Below are 12,418 nucleotides of genomic sequence, written 5' to 3'. Positions count from 1 at the left end.
AGGGGAAAACAGCGTGGTGACATTGCCCTGTCACCCCTCCTGGGGTTGGGGACACACACACAAGGCTCACCTTGCAGTAACACTGCCCGCTGGCATCGCAGCCCTCGCTGGTGCTGCCACGTGGGTCACACTGACACTGCACACCGGGGACACCAGGCACTGAGGGGTGACACACAGTCAGCCACAATCCTCCCTAGTGCCACACAGGGGACACCGCTTCGTCCCTGCCCTGTGACGCTCACCTCGGCACGGCTCTCCCCGCAGCGGGTCCCCCACGTACCCGGGCGAGCACCTACGGTGGGACAAACCAGAATGAGGCAGTGAGAGGAGTGCTCACCCCAAAAACACTCCCTGCCCCACCTTGGCATCCCTGTCACCTCTCGCAGAGGCGGCCACTGTGCCCTGGGGCACAGGCACTGCAGGTAGGCTGCCCATCAGTGTCCTCAAAGCAGATTGCTGTCACTCTGTGGAGGGGACAAAGGGACAGGTGACTCCCGGTCAGCATCCTCGGAGATGTGACACACCACAGAACGGCACCTACTGGGTGTCCCCACGGGGTCCATGGCAGGGACAGGGCTGGCAGTCACCCGGGGTGCCCCGGGTGGCATCGCCATAGTAGCCAGGTTGGCACTTGTCACACTGGGGACCCTCCGTGTGATCCCGGCAGCCCTGTAAAGAAAGGGGGTGATGGCATTGGTGTCCCTGCCATGGGGGTCCCCGGGGTGTCCCCTGGCTGCCCCCAGCTGACCTGGCAGACGCCGGTGTCAGGGTGGCACTCGCTGGCATGGCCGTGGCACTGGCACGGCTCGCAGGTGCCCAGGTAGAGCCCGGCGGTGCTGCGGGTGTAGCCAGTGTCACAGTCCTAGAGGGGACACGGTGGCAGAGGGGTGGGACACGGCTCAGCGTTCCCACGGTGGCAGTGAGGGGACCTGGCGGTGAAGGCTCTCACCTGGCACGAGGCCCCGCGGTACCCAGGGGGGCAGGCGCAATCCTCCACCTCCAGCGCAGGCGGGCGGCCGGTAGCGTGTGGCACTGCCACGTCCAGGGTGACATCAGCCAGTCTGCAGGGCCAGAGGGGAAGTCAGCACTGCACTGCCATCCTGCTGTGTCCCCTCCTGACTCCACAAGGAACTCACCTGCTCTCCTCTGGCTGCTCCGAGTAGGACGCGCGGATCATGAACAGGTCCACGTCGGCCAGGGCCATCAGGAGGTGCTCGCGGGTGGCATCGCGCCCATCCGTGCGGCGCCAGGCTCCCTGCGCCACACCAGGGTGACGTAGGGGCTGCCGTCCCCTACTGTGCCCAGCTCGGCCCCTGGGGCATCCAGGGTGAGCTCCCCATGGCACCCAGGCTGACCCCTGGGACCCCCAGACAAACCCCTCCCCAGCACCCAGGCTGACCCCCTCCCTCCCTGAGCCCTGTGTCACACAGGGACCCCTCTCACCTCACGGACAGGCACAGTGACAGTGGTGGGGACACCAGCTGGGAAGGTGGCACTGGAGAAGTGCTCCAGGAGGATCCCATTGCCCTGGAGCAGGACGTCAGGGTGCCAGGAGGGCAGGGGAGTGCCAGCCGGGGCCCGGTGTGTCACCGTGTACCGCAGCTCCCCACCATATGCTGTCACCTGTGGGGACACTCAGGGGTCACCCACTCCCTGAACTGGGCGGTGGGGACACGAGAAGGGGCAGAGGTGTCCCCCGGAGCGGCTGTGTCACCTTGTCCCCAGCGAAGGGTGCAGGCAGCACCCAGTAGTGAATGCCTCGTGGCAGCTTTTGGAAGGCATCGAAGTACAGCTCCCGTGGGGACACGAAGTGTGGCACGGCCCCCACCAGCCGTGCGCCCGACGCGTTGGCCAGGGGCAGCGGCGCCGAGTCCTCAGAGCTGAGCAACACCTGGGAGAGGGATGGTGGTGGGCATGGCCTGGCCTGGCACAGCGTGGCACATGTGCCATGACGAGGCACAACATGTATGCTGTATTAGGTGGCACTAAATGGCACAGCATGGCATGGCAAGGGTGGCATGACATCACGGCACAGCATGGCACATCATGGCACAGCATGGCACAGCATGGCACAACATGGCACAACATGGCACAGCATGGCACAGCATGGCACAGCATGGCACAACATGGCACAGCATGGCACAGCATGGCACAGCATGGCACAGCTAATGTGACACACCACACAATGACATGGTAACGTGTATCATGACAGCACCTGGCACGGCACCACACAGCATGGCACTATGTATAATGGCACATCACTGCACGACACAGCAAGACACGGCACAGCATGGCACAGCATGGCACAGCATGGCACAGCATGGCACAGCATGGCAGGGCATGACACAGGATGGCCGGTATTTAACAGCATTTCATGGCATGGCTTGGCTCAACATGACACTGTATGGTCCAGCATGGCATGGCACAACACGGCACTGCTATGGCATGGCATGGCACAACACGGCACTGCTATGGCACTGCTATGGCATGGCATGGCACAACATGGCACGGCGTGGCATGGAGTAACACGTCAAGACAATGACAAGACATGACACAGTACAGGATGGCACAGCCTGTCCCATGGTACCTGGTGGCGGTGCCAGGCGGAGCTGGCGCAGGAGCGGGACAGCCCCATGCAGAAGCAGGGCAGGCAGCCCGCGGGGTTGGCAGCGCTCAGGTGGAAGGTGCCAGCGGCGCAGGAGTCACAGAGACGGCCACGGACGTTGGGCTGGGGGCACAGGGCAGGCAGGGGTGAGCAGGGAAATGGGGGGGACTGGGTGCAGAGGGTGGGATGGATGCTTGGGGAATTGGGTGGGACTGGGTGCAGAGGGTGGGATGGATGCTGGGGGAATTGGGTGGGACTGGGTGGAGAGGGGGGGGGGGAGGGTGGGGGAGTGGGGTGGGACTGGGTGCAGAGGGTGGGATGGATGCTGGGGGAATTGGGTGGGACTGGGTGCAGAGGGTGGGATGGATGCTGGGGGAATTGGGTGGGACTGGGTGCAGAGGGTGGGATGGATGCTGGGGGAATTGGGGGGGACTGGGTGCAGAGGGTGGGATGGATGCTGGGGGAATTGGGTGGGACTGGGTGCAGAGGGTGGGATGGATGCTGGGGGAGATGGTGGGACTGTGCACCCCAGGGACCAGACTGGATGCCGTGGGGGGTTGTCTTTGGTGCTGGGGGGGTTGGACTGGGTAGCCCAGGGGCTGGACCGGGTGCTGTGGGGGGTGGAACTGGTTGCCTCAGGGGATCTGAATGGGGGGAGGACTGGGTGCTATGGGGCAGAGGTGGGATGGGTGCTAGGGCAGGGACTGGGTGCAGTGGGAGATGGCAACACCCAGCCCCCCACTGCCCCCCACTGTCCCCAGCAATGTCACCCCACTGCTCCCCCCGTCCTCACCTTGCAGCGACAAGTGCCACCTGCCTCGTCCTGGCCCCCACGGGCATCACACTTGACGAGCTCCTGGCCTGCAGGCAGTCAGGGTGTGGGTGGGGGGCACCCAAGGGTGCAGGGAACCCCAGCCAGCACCCTCCACTCACCAACTGGGGTGCACTTGCCACCCGGCTGGATGGGGTCTCCCTCGTAGCCTGGGGCACACCTGTGGAGGGGTGGGGGACAGGTGGGTGGTAGGTGGGTGACAGGTGGGGGGTGTCAGGTGCCGAGGGAGGGACCCCCCACCCACCTCTCGCAGCGGCGGCCGGCGTATCCGGGAGCGCAGGCGTCGCAGGTGGCCTGGCCATCTGTGTCCAAAAAGCACGACTCTGAGAACCTGTGGGTGACAGTGACGGTGATGCCAGGGCAGTGACACCAGGAGCTGGTCCCTGGGATCAGCACCCACCTGCGAGACGGCTCAGTGTAGGGACAGGGACAGGGGTGACAGGCGGTGGCTGTGCCCTTGGTGGCATCGCCGAAGAAGCCAGGTTTGCACTTCTCGCACTGGGGACCCTCCGTGTTGTGCTGGCAGTTCTGGGAGGGGGACACGTTACAGGGAAGTGGTGATCCTGTGTTGTGTCCCTGTCCCCTTGTCACCTCGCCAGCCTCTCGCTCCTTACCAAGCAGTGCCCAAAAACGGGGTCACAGGTGCTGGAGTGGCCGTGGCAGCCACAGCCAGAACAGGTCCCCAGGTAGGGTCCCCTTGTCACCCGCTCGAAACGGGGGGCACAGCGCTGGCACGACAGCCCCGTGTAACCCACGGGGCACCTGGGGACAGAGCAGTATGACAGTGGCATCACAGCAGCGGTGGCATTGAGCCCATGACCTTGCTGCCAGTGGTCACCTGCACTCCTCGATGTCGCCAGCCGGCCCCAGGCCGGTGTCCACGCTGCTGGTGATGTCCATGGCCACGTCGCTGAGCCCCACGCTGGCCATGCGCCCGTCGTACACCGCCCGGATGAAGATGCCATCCAGCCCCTGCAGCACCAGCAGCAACAGCTCCCGGCTCACCAGAGCACCCTGCTCGTCCTCCCAGTGGTCCTGCCGGGACAGTGACAGCAGTGTCACAGCAGGGTGATGGCAGTGCTGCCATCATCCACCTGCCATGACCAGCATCAGTACCCATCACCAGCATCATTGCCACCAGCATCACCCGCCCACCACCGGCATCACCAGCCTTCATCACTATCTCCTTCCCATCACTGGATTCACTCACCTGCCACTACATGACCCGCCCAACTCCACTGGCATCACCCACCCACCACTATAACCAGTGTCACCCACCCATTACCTGCATCACCCACCACCACCACCACCGTCATCATCATCACCCAGCCATCACCAGCATCCCTCATCCATCACCACCAGCATCACCTCTCCACCATCACCATCACCATCCCTTCTCACACCCACCTCGGTGAGGGGCACGTGCCGCCGGTTGAGAACATCTGGCTGGGTGTCACCAGCACGTGCCCGCAGCTGCCGCCCGTGGCCCCGCAAGAGCAGGTCAGGGTGGGCGGTGGGCTCAGGGGGCCCCCGGCCCAGCCGGTACCGCACTCCATAGCTCAGTGCTCCCCCGTAGGCATCCACCTGCCAGCACAGCGGGCTGTCAGCAGCCACTCCACTGCTGTGCCCAGCCCCTACCCCACCCCGGCATCACCTTGTCCCCAAGGAAGGGCTCTGGCAGTGCCCAGAAGGCGTCTAGAGCCAGGAAGCGACGGGACAGATCCAGGAGCTGGAATTCCTCAGTCCCCACATCCACATGGAGCTGGGTGGCCGACAGCACCGGTGCGGATGGCGCTGCTGGCACCGTCACATTGACACCTGCAAGGAAACACTCAGCCCCTGGTGTGCTCACTGCCCCTGTCCCTCGTCCCCACAGCTCACCCTTGAAGTTGTCAGGGTGGTTGAAGCGCAGGTGGAGGCGGTGGCGGTGTCGGGTGGTGGCACGGCAGGAGGTGGTGACACCAAAGCAGAAGCAGGGCAGGCAGCGGGATGTCCCTGTCACCTGGAAGTGGCCCTCGGGACATGGCCCTGTGGGAGATGAGACAGAGGGTGATGGTGACAGTGCCGCGGTGGGATTGGTGGCATGGAGGGGGGAGGGGTTCCTCACCAGGGCGGGTGACGGTGAGGATGCTGTCGGGTATGCCGAACACCATGCCCAGGGTGTTGATGGCCTCACAGGTGTAGGCGCCTTGATCGGCTTCTTTCACATCCCGGATAGTCAGGGTGCCCTGTCCAGCCTCACTCACGATCGACACCCTACGGGGCACATTCGCTACCCAGAGCCTGGCACGAGTGGAGCCCGGCACTCCCGGGAGCCACACACACCCAGTACCCCCAGCACACCCAGTACACCCAGTACACCCAGTACACCCAGTACACCCAGTACACCCAGTGCCCCACACACCCAGTACACCCAGTACACCCAGTACACCCAGTACACCCAGTACACCCAGTGCCCCACACACCCAGTACACCCAGTACACCCAGTACACCCAGTGCCCCACACACCCAGTACACCCAGTACCCCCAGCACACCCAGTACACCCAGTACACCCAGTACACCCAGTACCCCCAGTTCCCTGCACACTCACTGCCCAGCCCCAGCACAGCAGCCCATTCCCTCTGCAGTCCCGGTTCACGTGCAAGCCCCGCTCACCTGTGGCTGCTGGGGGTGTGTCCCCAGTTCAGGCGCCAGGTGATGATGGGGGTGGGGACACCGGTGGCTACACAGGTGAAGGTGACGGTCTGGCCTGGCACCGCTCTCACTGACTCCCGTGGCAGCGTCACCACCTGTGGGGGCACTGCCACCACCACCCCGTGTGGTGGCGGTCATTGTCACCGCCACTGGCACCATCTGCTCTGTGTGGCACCACTGGAAAATGGGGACACTGTCACCGCCACCCCAGACCCACCCAGGGACAGGTTCTTTGGCATCATGTCTCCAGTCCAGCTTGGGGACAGAGACCCCAGTGTGACACCCAGCCTGGTGACACGCCCCCAGCACGGCACTAGCCGGGGCAAGCTTCCAGCACAGGGTCCCCAGCCTGGTGCCATGGCACAGGCTGCCCAGTGTGGCCCTGCCAGGGGACAGGGTCCCCAGTGTGGTGACCATCACTGCGCCACAGCACAGGGACCTGGACACAGCGTCCCCAGTACAGTCCTGTGGCACTGGGCACGGCTCAGGCACAAGGCTCCTGGGCAGTGTCCCCAGCCTGGTGTCACAGCAGAGGGTCCCTGGCACAGCTCAGACACAGCTGGATCCCAAGGACAGCTTGGGCAGCGTCCCCATTCAGGTGTCACAGCACCACATGCCCCCAGCATCACAGCATCCCTGGCACAGCACCCCCGGGACAGCATCCCCAGCCCAGCCTTGGTCCCCATGTCCCCTCCCTGCTGAGCTGTCTCCGGTGTCACTCACCACATCCAACCTCATCGCTGCGGTCAGGACAGTCGGGCTCCCTGTCACACTGGTAGCTGGCTCGGATGCAGCTCCCGCTGGACACGCACCGGAATTCCGCTGGTCCGCAGGCTGCACCGGGTGCCTTGGTGGCTGCAGGGGGTCACAACACAATGTCAGCCGTGTCCCCGTGTCCCCACGTGTCCCCGAGCCCCCGTACTCACGGCAGTCGCTCTCGTCGGAGCCGTCTCCGCAGTCATTCTCGCCGTCGCAGCGCCAGAGCTTGAGGGCGCAGTGCCCGTTGTCACATTTGAACTCGTTGGGCTCACAGGGGGACAGGGTGCCTGGGGGGCGTGGAGCAACTCAGCACCCAGAATCAATTGGGTTGGAAAGGACCTTTGAGATCATTGATGACCCAACACCACCTCATCAACCAGACCATGAGTGCCACATCCAGGCTTTCCTTAAACACTTCCAGGGACAGCGACTCCACCACCTCCCTGCGCCAGTTCCAATGTCCAGTTACCCTTTCTATGTAGAGCTGCTTCCTAATGTCCAGCCTGAACCTCTCCTACACACCTTAGGGCTGTGTCCTCTCATCCTGTTCCTAGTTCTCTGGGAACAGAGCTCAACTCCCACCTGGCTGCATTCTCCTGTCAGAGTTGTAGAGGTCAGGCTCCCCCCTGAGCCTCCTTTCTTCCAGGCTGAGCCCCCCCAGCTCCCTCAGCTGGACTCAGCTGCCCCTCGCAGGACTTGTGTCCCAGACCCTTCCCCAGCCTTGCTGCCCCTCTCTGGACATGCTCCAGCATTCCTAAACTGGGGGCCCAGGACTGGACACAGCACTTGAGGTGCAGCTCAACCAGTGCCGAGCACAGGGGAAGAATCCCTGCCCTGCTCCTGCTCCACACCATTCCTGATCCAGGCCAGGGGCCATTGGCCTTCTTGGCCACTCAGGCACAGCTGTCTCACGTCCAGCTGCTGTCCATCAGTGCCCCGGGTCCCTTTCTGCCTGCCTGCTGTCCAGCCACTCTGTCCCCAGCCAGCAGCACTGCAGGAGGTTTTTGCCCAGATCCCCCTGCAGAGCCCTCCTACCCTCCAGCAGATCCACACCTGCACCTAGCTCGGTGTGGATGCCCTCAATGGCCTCACCCAGACCATCAATAAAGATACTGAACAGGACTGGGCCCAGCACAGATCCCTGGGGCACACATCTGGTGAGCAGGCACTGACTGCACCGTCTCCCAGCCACCAGCCAGCCCCTAGCCCAGCACAGACTGAACCTGCCCAAGCCACGGACTGACAGCTTTTCCAGGAGCTTGCCATGGGACACAGTGTCCAAGGCTTCGCTGAAGTGCAGGCAGAGCCCCCCAAAGCCTCGCCATCCCCCAGGACCCACCGCAGGCGTCCTCGTCGGAGCCATCGGCGCAGTCGCGCTCTCCGTCGCACAGGTAATCGCGGGGGACACAGCGCCCGTCCCCGCAGGCAGCCTCGCCCTCCCGGCACCCCCCGGCGGGTTTTGGGGGGCGGGCGGGCGGCGCCGGGGTGGTGCCTGCAGGGCGGGTGCTCAGCGGGCGCGTGGTGGCCGGGTGGGCAGTGCGGGGGGGTGGCCCGGGGGGGGGCTCTGGGGGCAGAAAAAAGGGGGGTTATGGGGGGACTTAGGGGGAAACGGGGGTGAAGAGGGAGGGTTGGGTGAGATTGGAGGGGAGGGGTACGAGGGGGGCTTATGGGGGAGGTGTAGGGGCAAAATGGGGTGCAGAGGGGTTATCCAGGGGAAAAAGGGTGTGAGGAGTGTTTACGGGGGCATAGGAATAAAGTAGGGGTGCAGGGGGATTAAAGTGAGAAATGGGGATGCAGAGTGGTATAGAGGGATGTACCAGGCAAAAGGGGGTGTGGGAAACGCCTATGGAGGGCACGGGGGTTAAAGGGGGTGCAGGAGGAGAGTACAGGAAGGTTATAGACAGGAAAAGGGGTGCAGAGGGGAAGTGACAGGGCCATGGGGTGGGGAATGGGGGGCAGGGGGTTCATGGGGACAGAGGAGGTTCCAGGTGTGCTGAGCTGCCTCACCACATCCCTCCTCATCAGAGGCGTCGCGGCAGTCGGGCCGGCGGTCACAGCGATATTCCGCAGCCACGCACTCCCCACTCCCACAGGAAAACTCCCCCACGGTACAAGCGCGTGGCTGGGGGGTCACTGCAGCCAGGGAAGGAGCACACAGTCAGGGGGTCACCCCAAAACATCCCCCACCCGAGTTTGGCCAGGGTCAGCACACGCCAGGACGCGAGAGCCAGCGTAGTAACGCAGGTTGGGACACGGTGCTCTGAGCCCCCAAACCGCTCCAGAGCACCCCCAAAACCCCTCAGGCTCCCCCCAAAGCCCCTCCCAGGCTCACCGGCTCCCAGGCGACGGAACTGGAAGCCCTGGGGGGAGGTGAGGTAGGAGGCGATGGAGCCGCCGGCCAACAGGTCCCGCAGGACCCCCTCGAGCTGCGCCTCGTCCCCGTTCCCCTCGGAGCCCACATCCAGCTCCACGAACACATCCCCGTCCAGCTGCCTGGAGGATGAGGTGTCAGCACCCCAGAACTGCTACACTGCACCCCTAAATCAGCCCAGAGCCTCCCAAGTGTCCACACTGTACCCCAATAAATCCTCATCACCTCCAATCCACCCCATAACCTCCAAGTGTCTGTCACCCCAAAAACTCCCTGCACTCCCAAAAGCTCCTCACCGCACCCTGACACATCCTCATTACAACCCAAAAGCCCCTCTTTGCACCCCAAAACTGCCTCACTGCACCCCAAAATCTCCACATTGCACCCCAAAAGCTCCTCGTTGCGTCCCAAAACATCCCCTTCACCTCCATCTGCCCCATCATCCCCAAAACCTCCCTGCACTCCCAAAAGCTCCTTGCTGCACCCCAAAATCCCCCCAGATGACGCCTTGCTCCCCCAGACCTCCCTGCCTCACCTGTTTTCCTGACCTTCCAAAACCCCCTGGGCCTCCTCCCAAACCCTCTAAGCCCCTCTAGACTCCCCCAGGCCCCCCGAGCCCCCCCACTCACTTGATGAAGACCACATTGACCACCTGCTCCCCAGGCACTTTGTAATACTCTGACTCCAGCTGTTGGGGGGCAGAAAATGAGGGTCAGGATGGTCCCTTGGGTGCCCCCCACCCCCAGCACCCCCCTGAGTCTCCCCAGTCCTCACCGTATCCACAACAGCCTCAGAAATCTCCTTGAACTCCTCAGAATCAGGGTCCTCCAGCCGTGAGCTGTAGTCGATGCTGTGGGTGAAGTTCACCAGCGCCCGGAAATAAACTGGGGGCAGGAGGTGCCAAAGTTGGGGAATGGGGTGTCAAAACCAGGGGGTGACACCTGCACACCCAAAAAATCCCCCCCGTGACTCTCACCCAGCTGTGACCCCTCCCATCCAGATGTTCCCTCTGCTCCCCAGCTGTGTCCGGGATCCCACCCAATAAAGCACAGGAGGAAGAAAAGTGGGGGTGCAGCAAAGGGCAGTCCCCAAAAAAGTGTCACTTACTGACTGGGGGGTCATCCTCGGGCTCAGCCACCACCATGCCCGCGGGCGCGGGGCGGAGCCTGGGCGCTGCCCCCAGGGAGGAGGAGGAAGAAGAGGAAGAGGAGGAGGAGGATGAAGAGGAGACAGAGGTTGAGAGCGGTGCCAGCGGGGACCAGCCCGGGGCCAGGTGCCATCCACAGCGTCCCCTTACCGGTGGGTGCCAGCCCGCTGCTGGGGGCCGGGCTCACGACTGTCGGTGGCCAGGGAACACCACTGCCATCCTCCCCACTGCCATCTGCCATGGGCAAAGTGTGAGGGTGGCACCCGCCTGCGGGGACCCCCACAGGTGTGGACACCCTCCCACAGGGACACACACCGAGTCACGGTGGTCACCCACCAGCGCCACATTTCCCACTAAATGCCACCAGATCCCAGTGCCATCCACGAGGGGGACAATGTGGTGGCATCAGGGGGGCGTCCACACGCGTGACACACCCCCATGGTGACGCACACCCATGGCAGCAACCACCTGGTGACATTTTACTGCCAGACGCCACCGGGTCCTGGTGCCACCTGCCCTGGGGACAACATGGGAGCACCCAGGGTGGCATCTACTCATGGTGACACCCACTCACGGAGACATTCACCCACGGTGATGCTCACCCACTCAGTGCCACCCTGCCACCAGCTGCTGCCAAATCCTGGTGGCATCTGTGACAGGGCCAGCACAAGTGGCACTCGCTCACAGTGACATCCGCCCACCCAGTGTCACCTTATCAGCAGATGCCACCGGGTCCAAGTGGCAACCACAAGGACGGTGCGCACAGCATCCAGGGTGGCATCCACGCACCCAGTGCCACCTCAGTGCTGGATGCCATCGGTCCATTTCCCATCTGCGACGGGGACGGTTGAGGGAGTGGCACCCATGGTGGCACCAACTGATGGTAACACCCCCCACCTAGTGACACCCATTCATGTCACACCCACCCACGGTGACATCCAGCCACAGTGACTCCCACCCCTGGTGGCACCGACCCACCCAGTGCCACGTTACCACCAGGTTCCATCCACAGTGGGGACTGTGCAAGTGGTACCCAGGGTGGCATCAGGACCCACCCACCCTGATGTCCCCTGAGGTCCCCTCACCTCCAGAGGCCACCAGGTCTTCGTCATCTGACAGGTGCCGGTAGTAGCGCCTTCCCTGTGTGTCCCCGACGTGATCGGCCACTGTGTCCTCGGGGAAGGCGTCGGCCCAGCTGCGGGCGCCGCCGGTGACCTGCGGGATGGGGCCACCATGGGATGGGACCAAGGCGGGTGACCAGCCACGTCACCCCGAAGCGGGGGGGAACGGGGGTTGTTCGTGGCTGTGCGGTGGCGTCACCGGGAAGAGGGAGCGGGATGAGCACACACCCTCCGCATTCCTGCACCGACCAGCACGGGGACCCCCGGCGCCGGGACCACCGGCACCGGGACCTCCGGCACCGGGACCTCCGGTACCGGGACCTCCAGCACCGGGACCTCCGGCACCGGGACCTCCAGCACCGGGATCACCGGCACCGGGACCTCCGGCACCGGGACCCCGGGCACCGGGACCACCGGCACCGGGACCTCCGGCACCGGGACCTCCGGCACCGGGACCTCCGGCACCGGGTGCGGGCACGGGGACGTGTGCCAGGGAGCCCAGTGTGCACACGGGTGTGCAGCGACACGGGAAGTGTGTGCACACACATTTACACTGCTCCGCGTGTGCACTGACACGGGGACACGTGTGCACTGCCCCACGCAGGAACCGCAGTGTGCACACGCGGACACGGGGGCAAGCGTGCAGTGACACCTGGCTGTGCACACAGAACGTGTGTGGGCACTGCCACACGCGTGACCTGTCACAGGTAACACGCGTGGCTGTGCACACACATTTCCACGCTTTCTGCATGCACCAACACAAAGCCGTGCCCACAGCCGGCCGTGCACGCGTGTTTGCACCACCACACGCGTGTTTGCACCACCACACGCGTGTTTGCACCACCACACGCGTGTTTGCACCACCACACGCGTGTTTGCACCACCACG

General features: G+C 64.0%; 1 protein-coding gene across 4 annotated transcripts in view; it reads right to left on the bottom strand.

Moving 5' to 3' along the window:
* Window positions 1–12,418, bottom strand: part of HSPG2 (heparan sulfate proteoglycan 2) — a 38,255-nt gene that overhangs the window by 21,443 nt on the left and 4,394 nt on the right. For 3 of the 4 annotated variants that reach the window (XM_088066694.1, XM_014261708.2, XM_088066696.1), the window contains exons 2-32: window positions 11,495–11,624; window positions 10,560–10,643; window positions 10,370–10,435; window positions 10,037–10,146; window positions 9,892–9,950; window positions 9,224–9,384; window positions 8,899–9,024; window positions 8,231–8,455; window positions 7,059–7,178; window positions 6,856–6,987; window positions 6,094–6,238; window positions 5,545–5,693; window positions 5,319–5,465; window positions 5,092–5,255; window positions 4,845–5,021; window positions 4,276–4,472; window positions 4,052–4,199; window positions 3,838–3,965; window positions 3,682–3,768; window positions 3,539–3,597; window positions 3,399–3,466; window positions 2,588–2,728; window positions 1,715–1,891; window positions 1,444–1,623; window positions 1,137–1,255; window positions 950–1,061; window positions 749–862; window positions 542–669; window positions 378–464; window positions 243–292; window positions 71–159 (exon numbers count right to left, since the gene is read on the bottom strand). In XM_088066694.1, coding sequence (XP_087922820.1) covers window positions 71–159; window positions 243–292; window positions 378–464; window positions 542–669; window positions 749–862; window positions 950–1,061; window positions 1,137–1,255; window positions 1,444–1,623; window positions 1,715–1,891; window positions 2,588–2,728; window positions 3,399–3,466; window positions 3,539–3,597; window positions 3,682–3,768; window positions 3,838–3,965; window positions 4,052–4,199; window positions 4,276–4,472; window positions 4,845–5,021; window positions 5,092–5,255; window positions 5,319–5,465; window positions 5,545–5,693; window positions 6,094–6,238; window positions 6,856–6,987; window positions 7,059–7,178; window positions 8,231–8,455; window positions 8,899–9,024; window positions 9,224–9,384; window positions 9,892–9,950; window positions 10,037–10,146; window positions 10,370–10,435; window positions 10,560–10,643; window positions 11,495–11,624 — 3,879 coding nt within the window. The remainder of the gene's footprint in view (window positions 1–70; window positions 160–242; window positions 293–377; window positions 465–541; window positions 670–748; window positions 863–949; window positions 1,062–1,136; window positions 1,256–1,443; window positions 1,624–1,714; window positions 1,892–2,587; window positions 2,729–3,398; window positions 3,467–3,538; window positions 3,598–3,681; window positions 3,769–3,837; window positions 3,966–4,051; window positions 4,200–4,275; window positions 4,473–4,844; window positions 5,022–5,091; window positions 5,256–5,318; window positions 5,466–5,544; window positions 5,694–6,093; window positions 6,239–6,855; window positions 6,988–7,058; window positions 7,179–8,230; window positions 8,456–8,898; window positions 9,025–9,223; window positions 9,385–9,891; window positions 9,951–10,036; window positions 10,147–10,369; window positions 10,436–10,559; window positions 10,644–11,494; window positions 11,625–12,418) is intronic. The other variant, XM_088066695.1, reaches the window with a different exon arrangement.

Source organism: Pseudopodoces humilis, chromosome 24, assembly GCF_049639895.1.
Source record: "Pseudopodoces humilis isolate 2021_Gansu_Grassland_sample_001 chromosome 24, ASM4963989v1, whole genome shotgun sequence".
NCBI lineage: Eukaryota > Metazoa > Chordata > Aves > Passeriformes > Paridae > Pseudopodoces > Pseudopodoces humilis.
The sequence above is the reverse complement of the archived record's forward strand: the minus strand, read 5'-3'. Positions and strand labels throughout refer to the sequence as shown.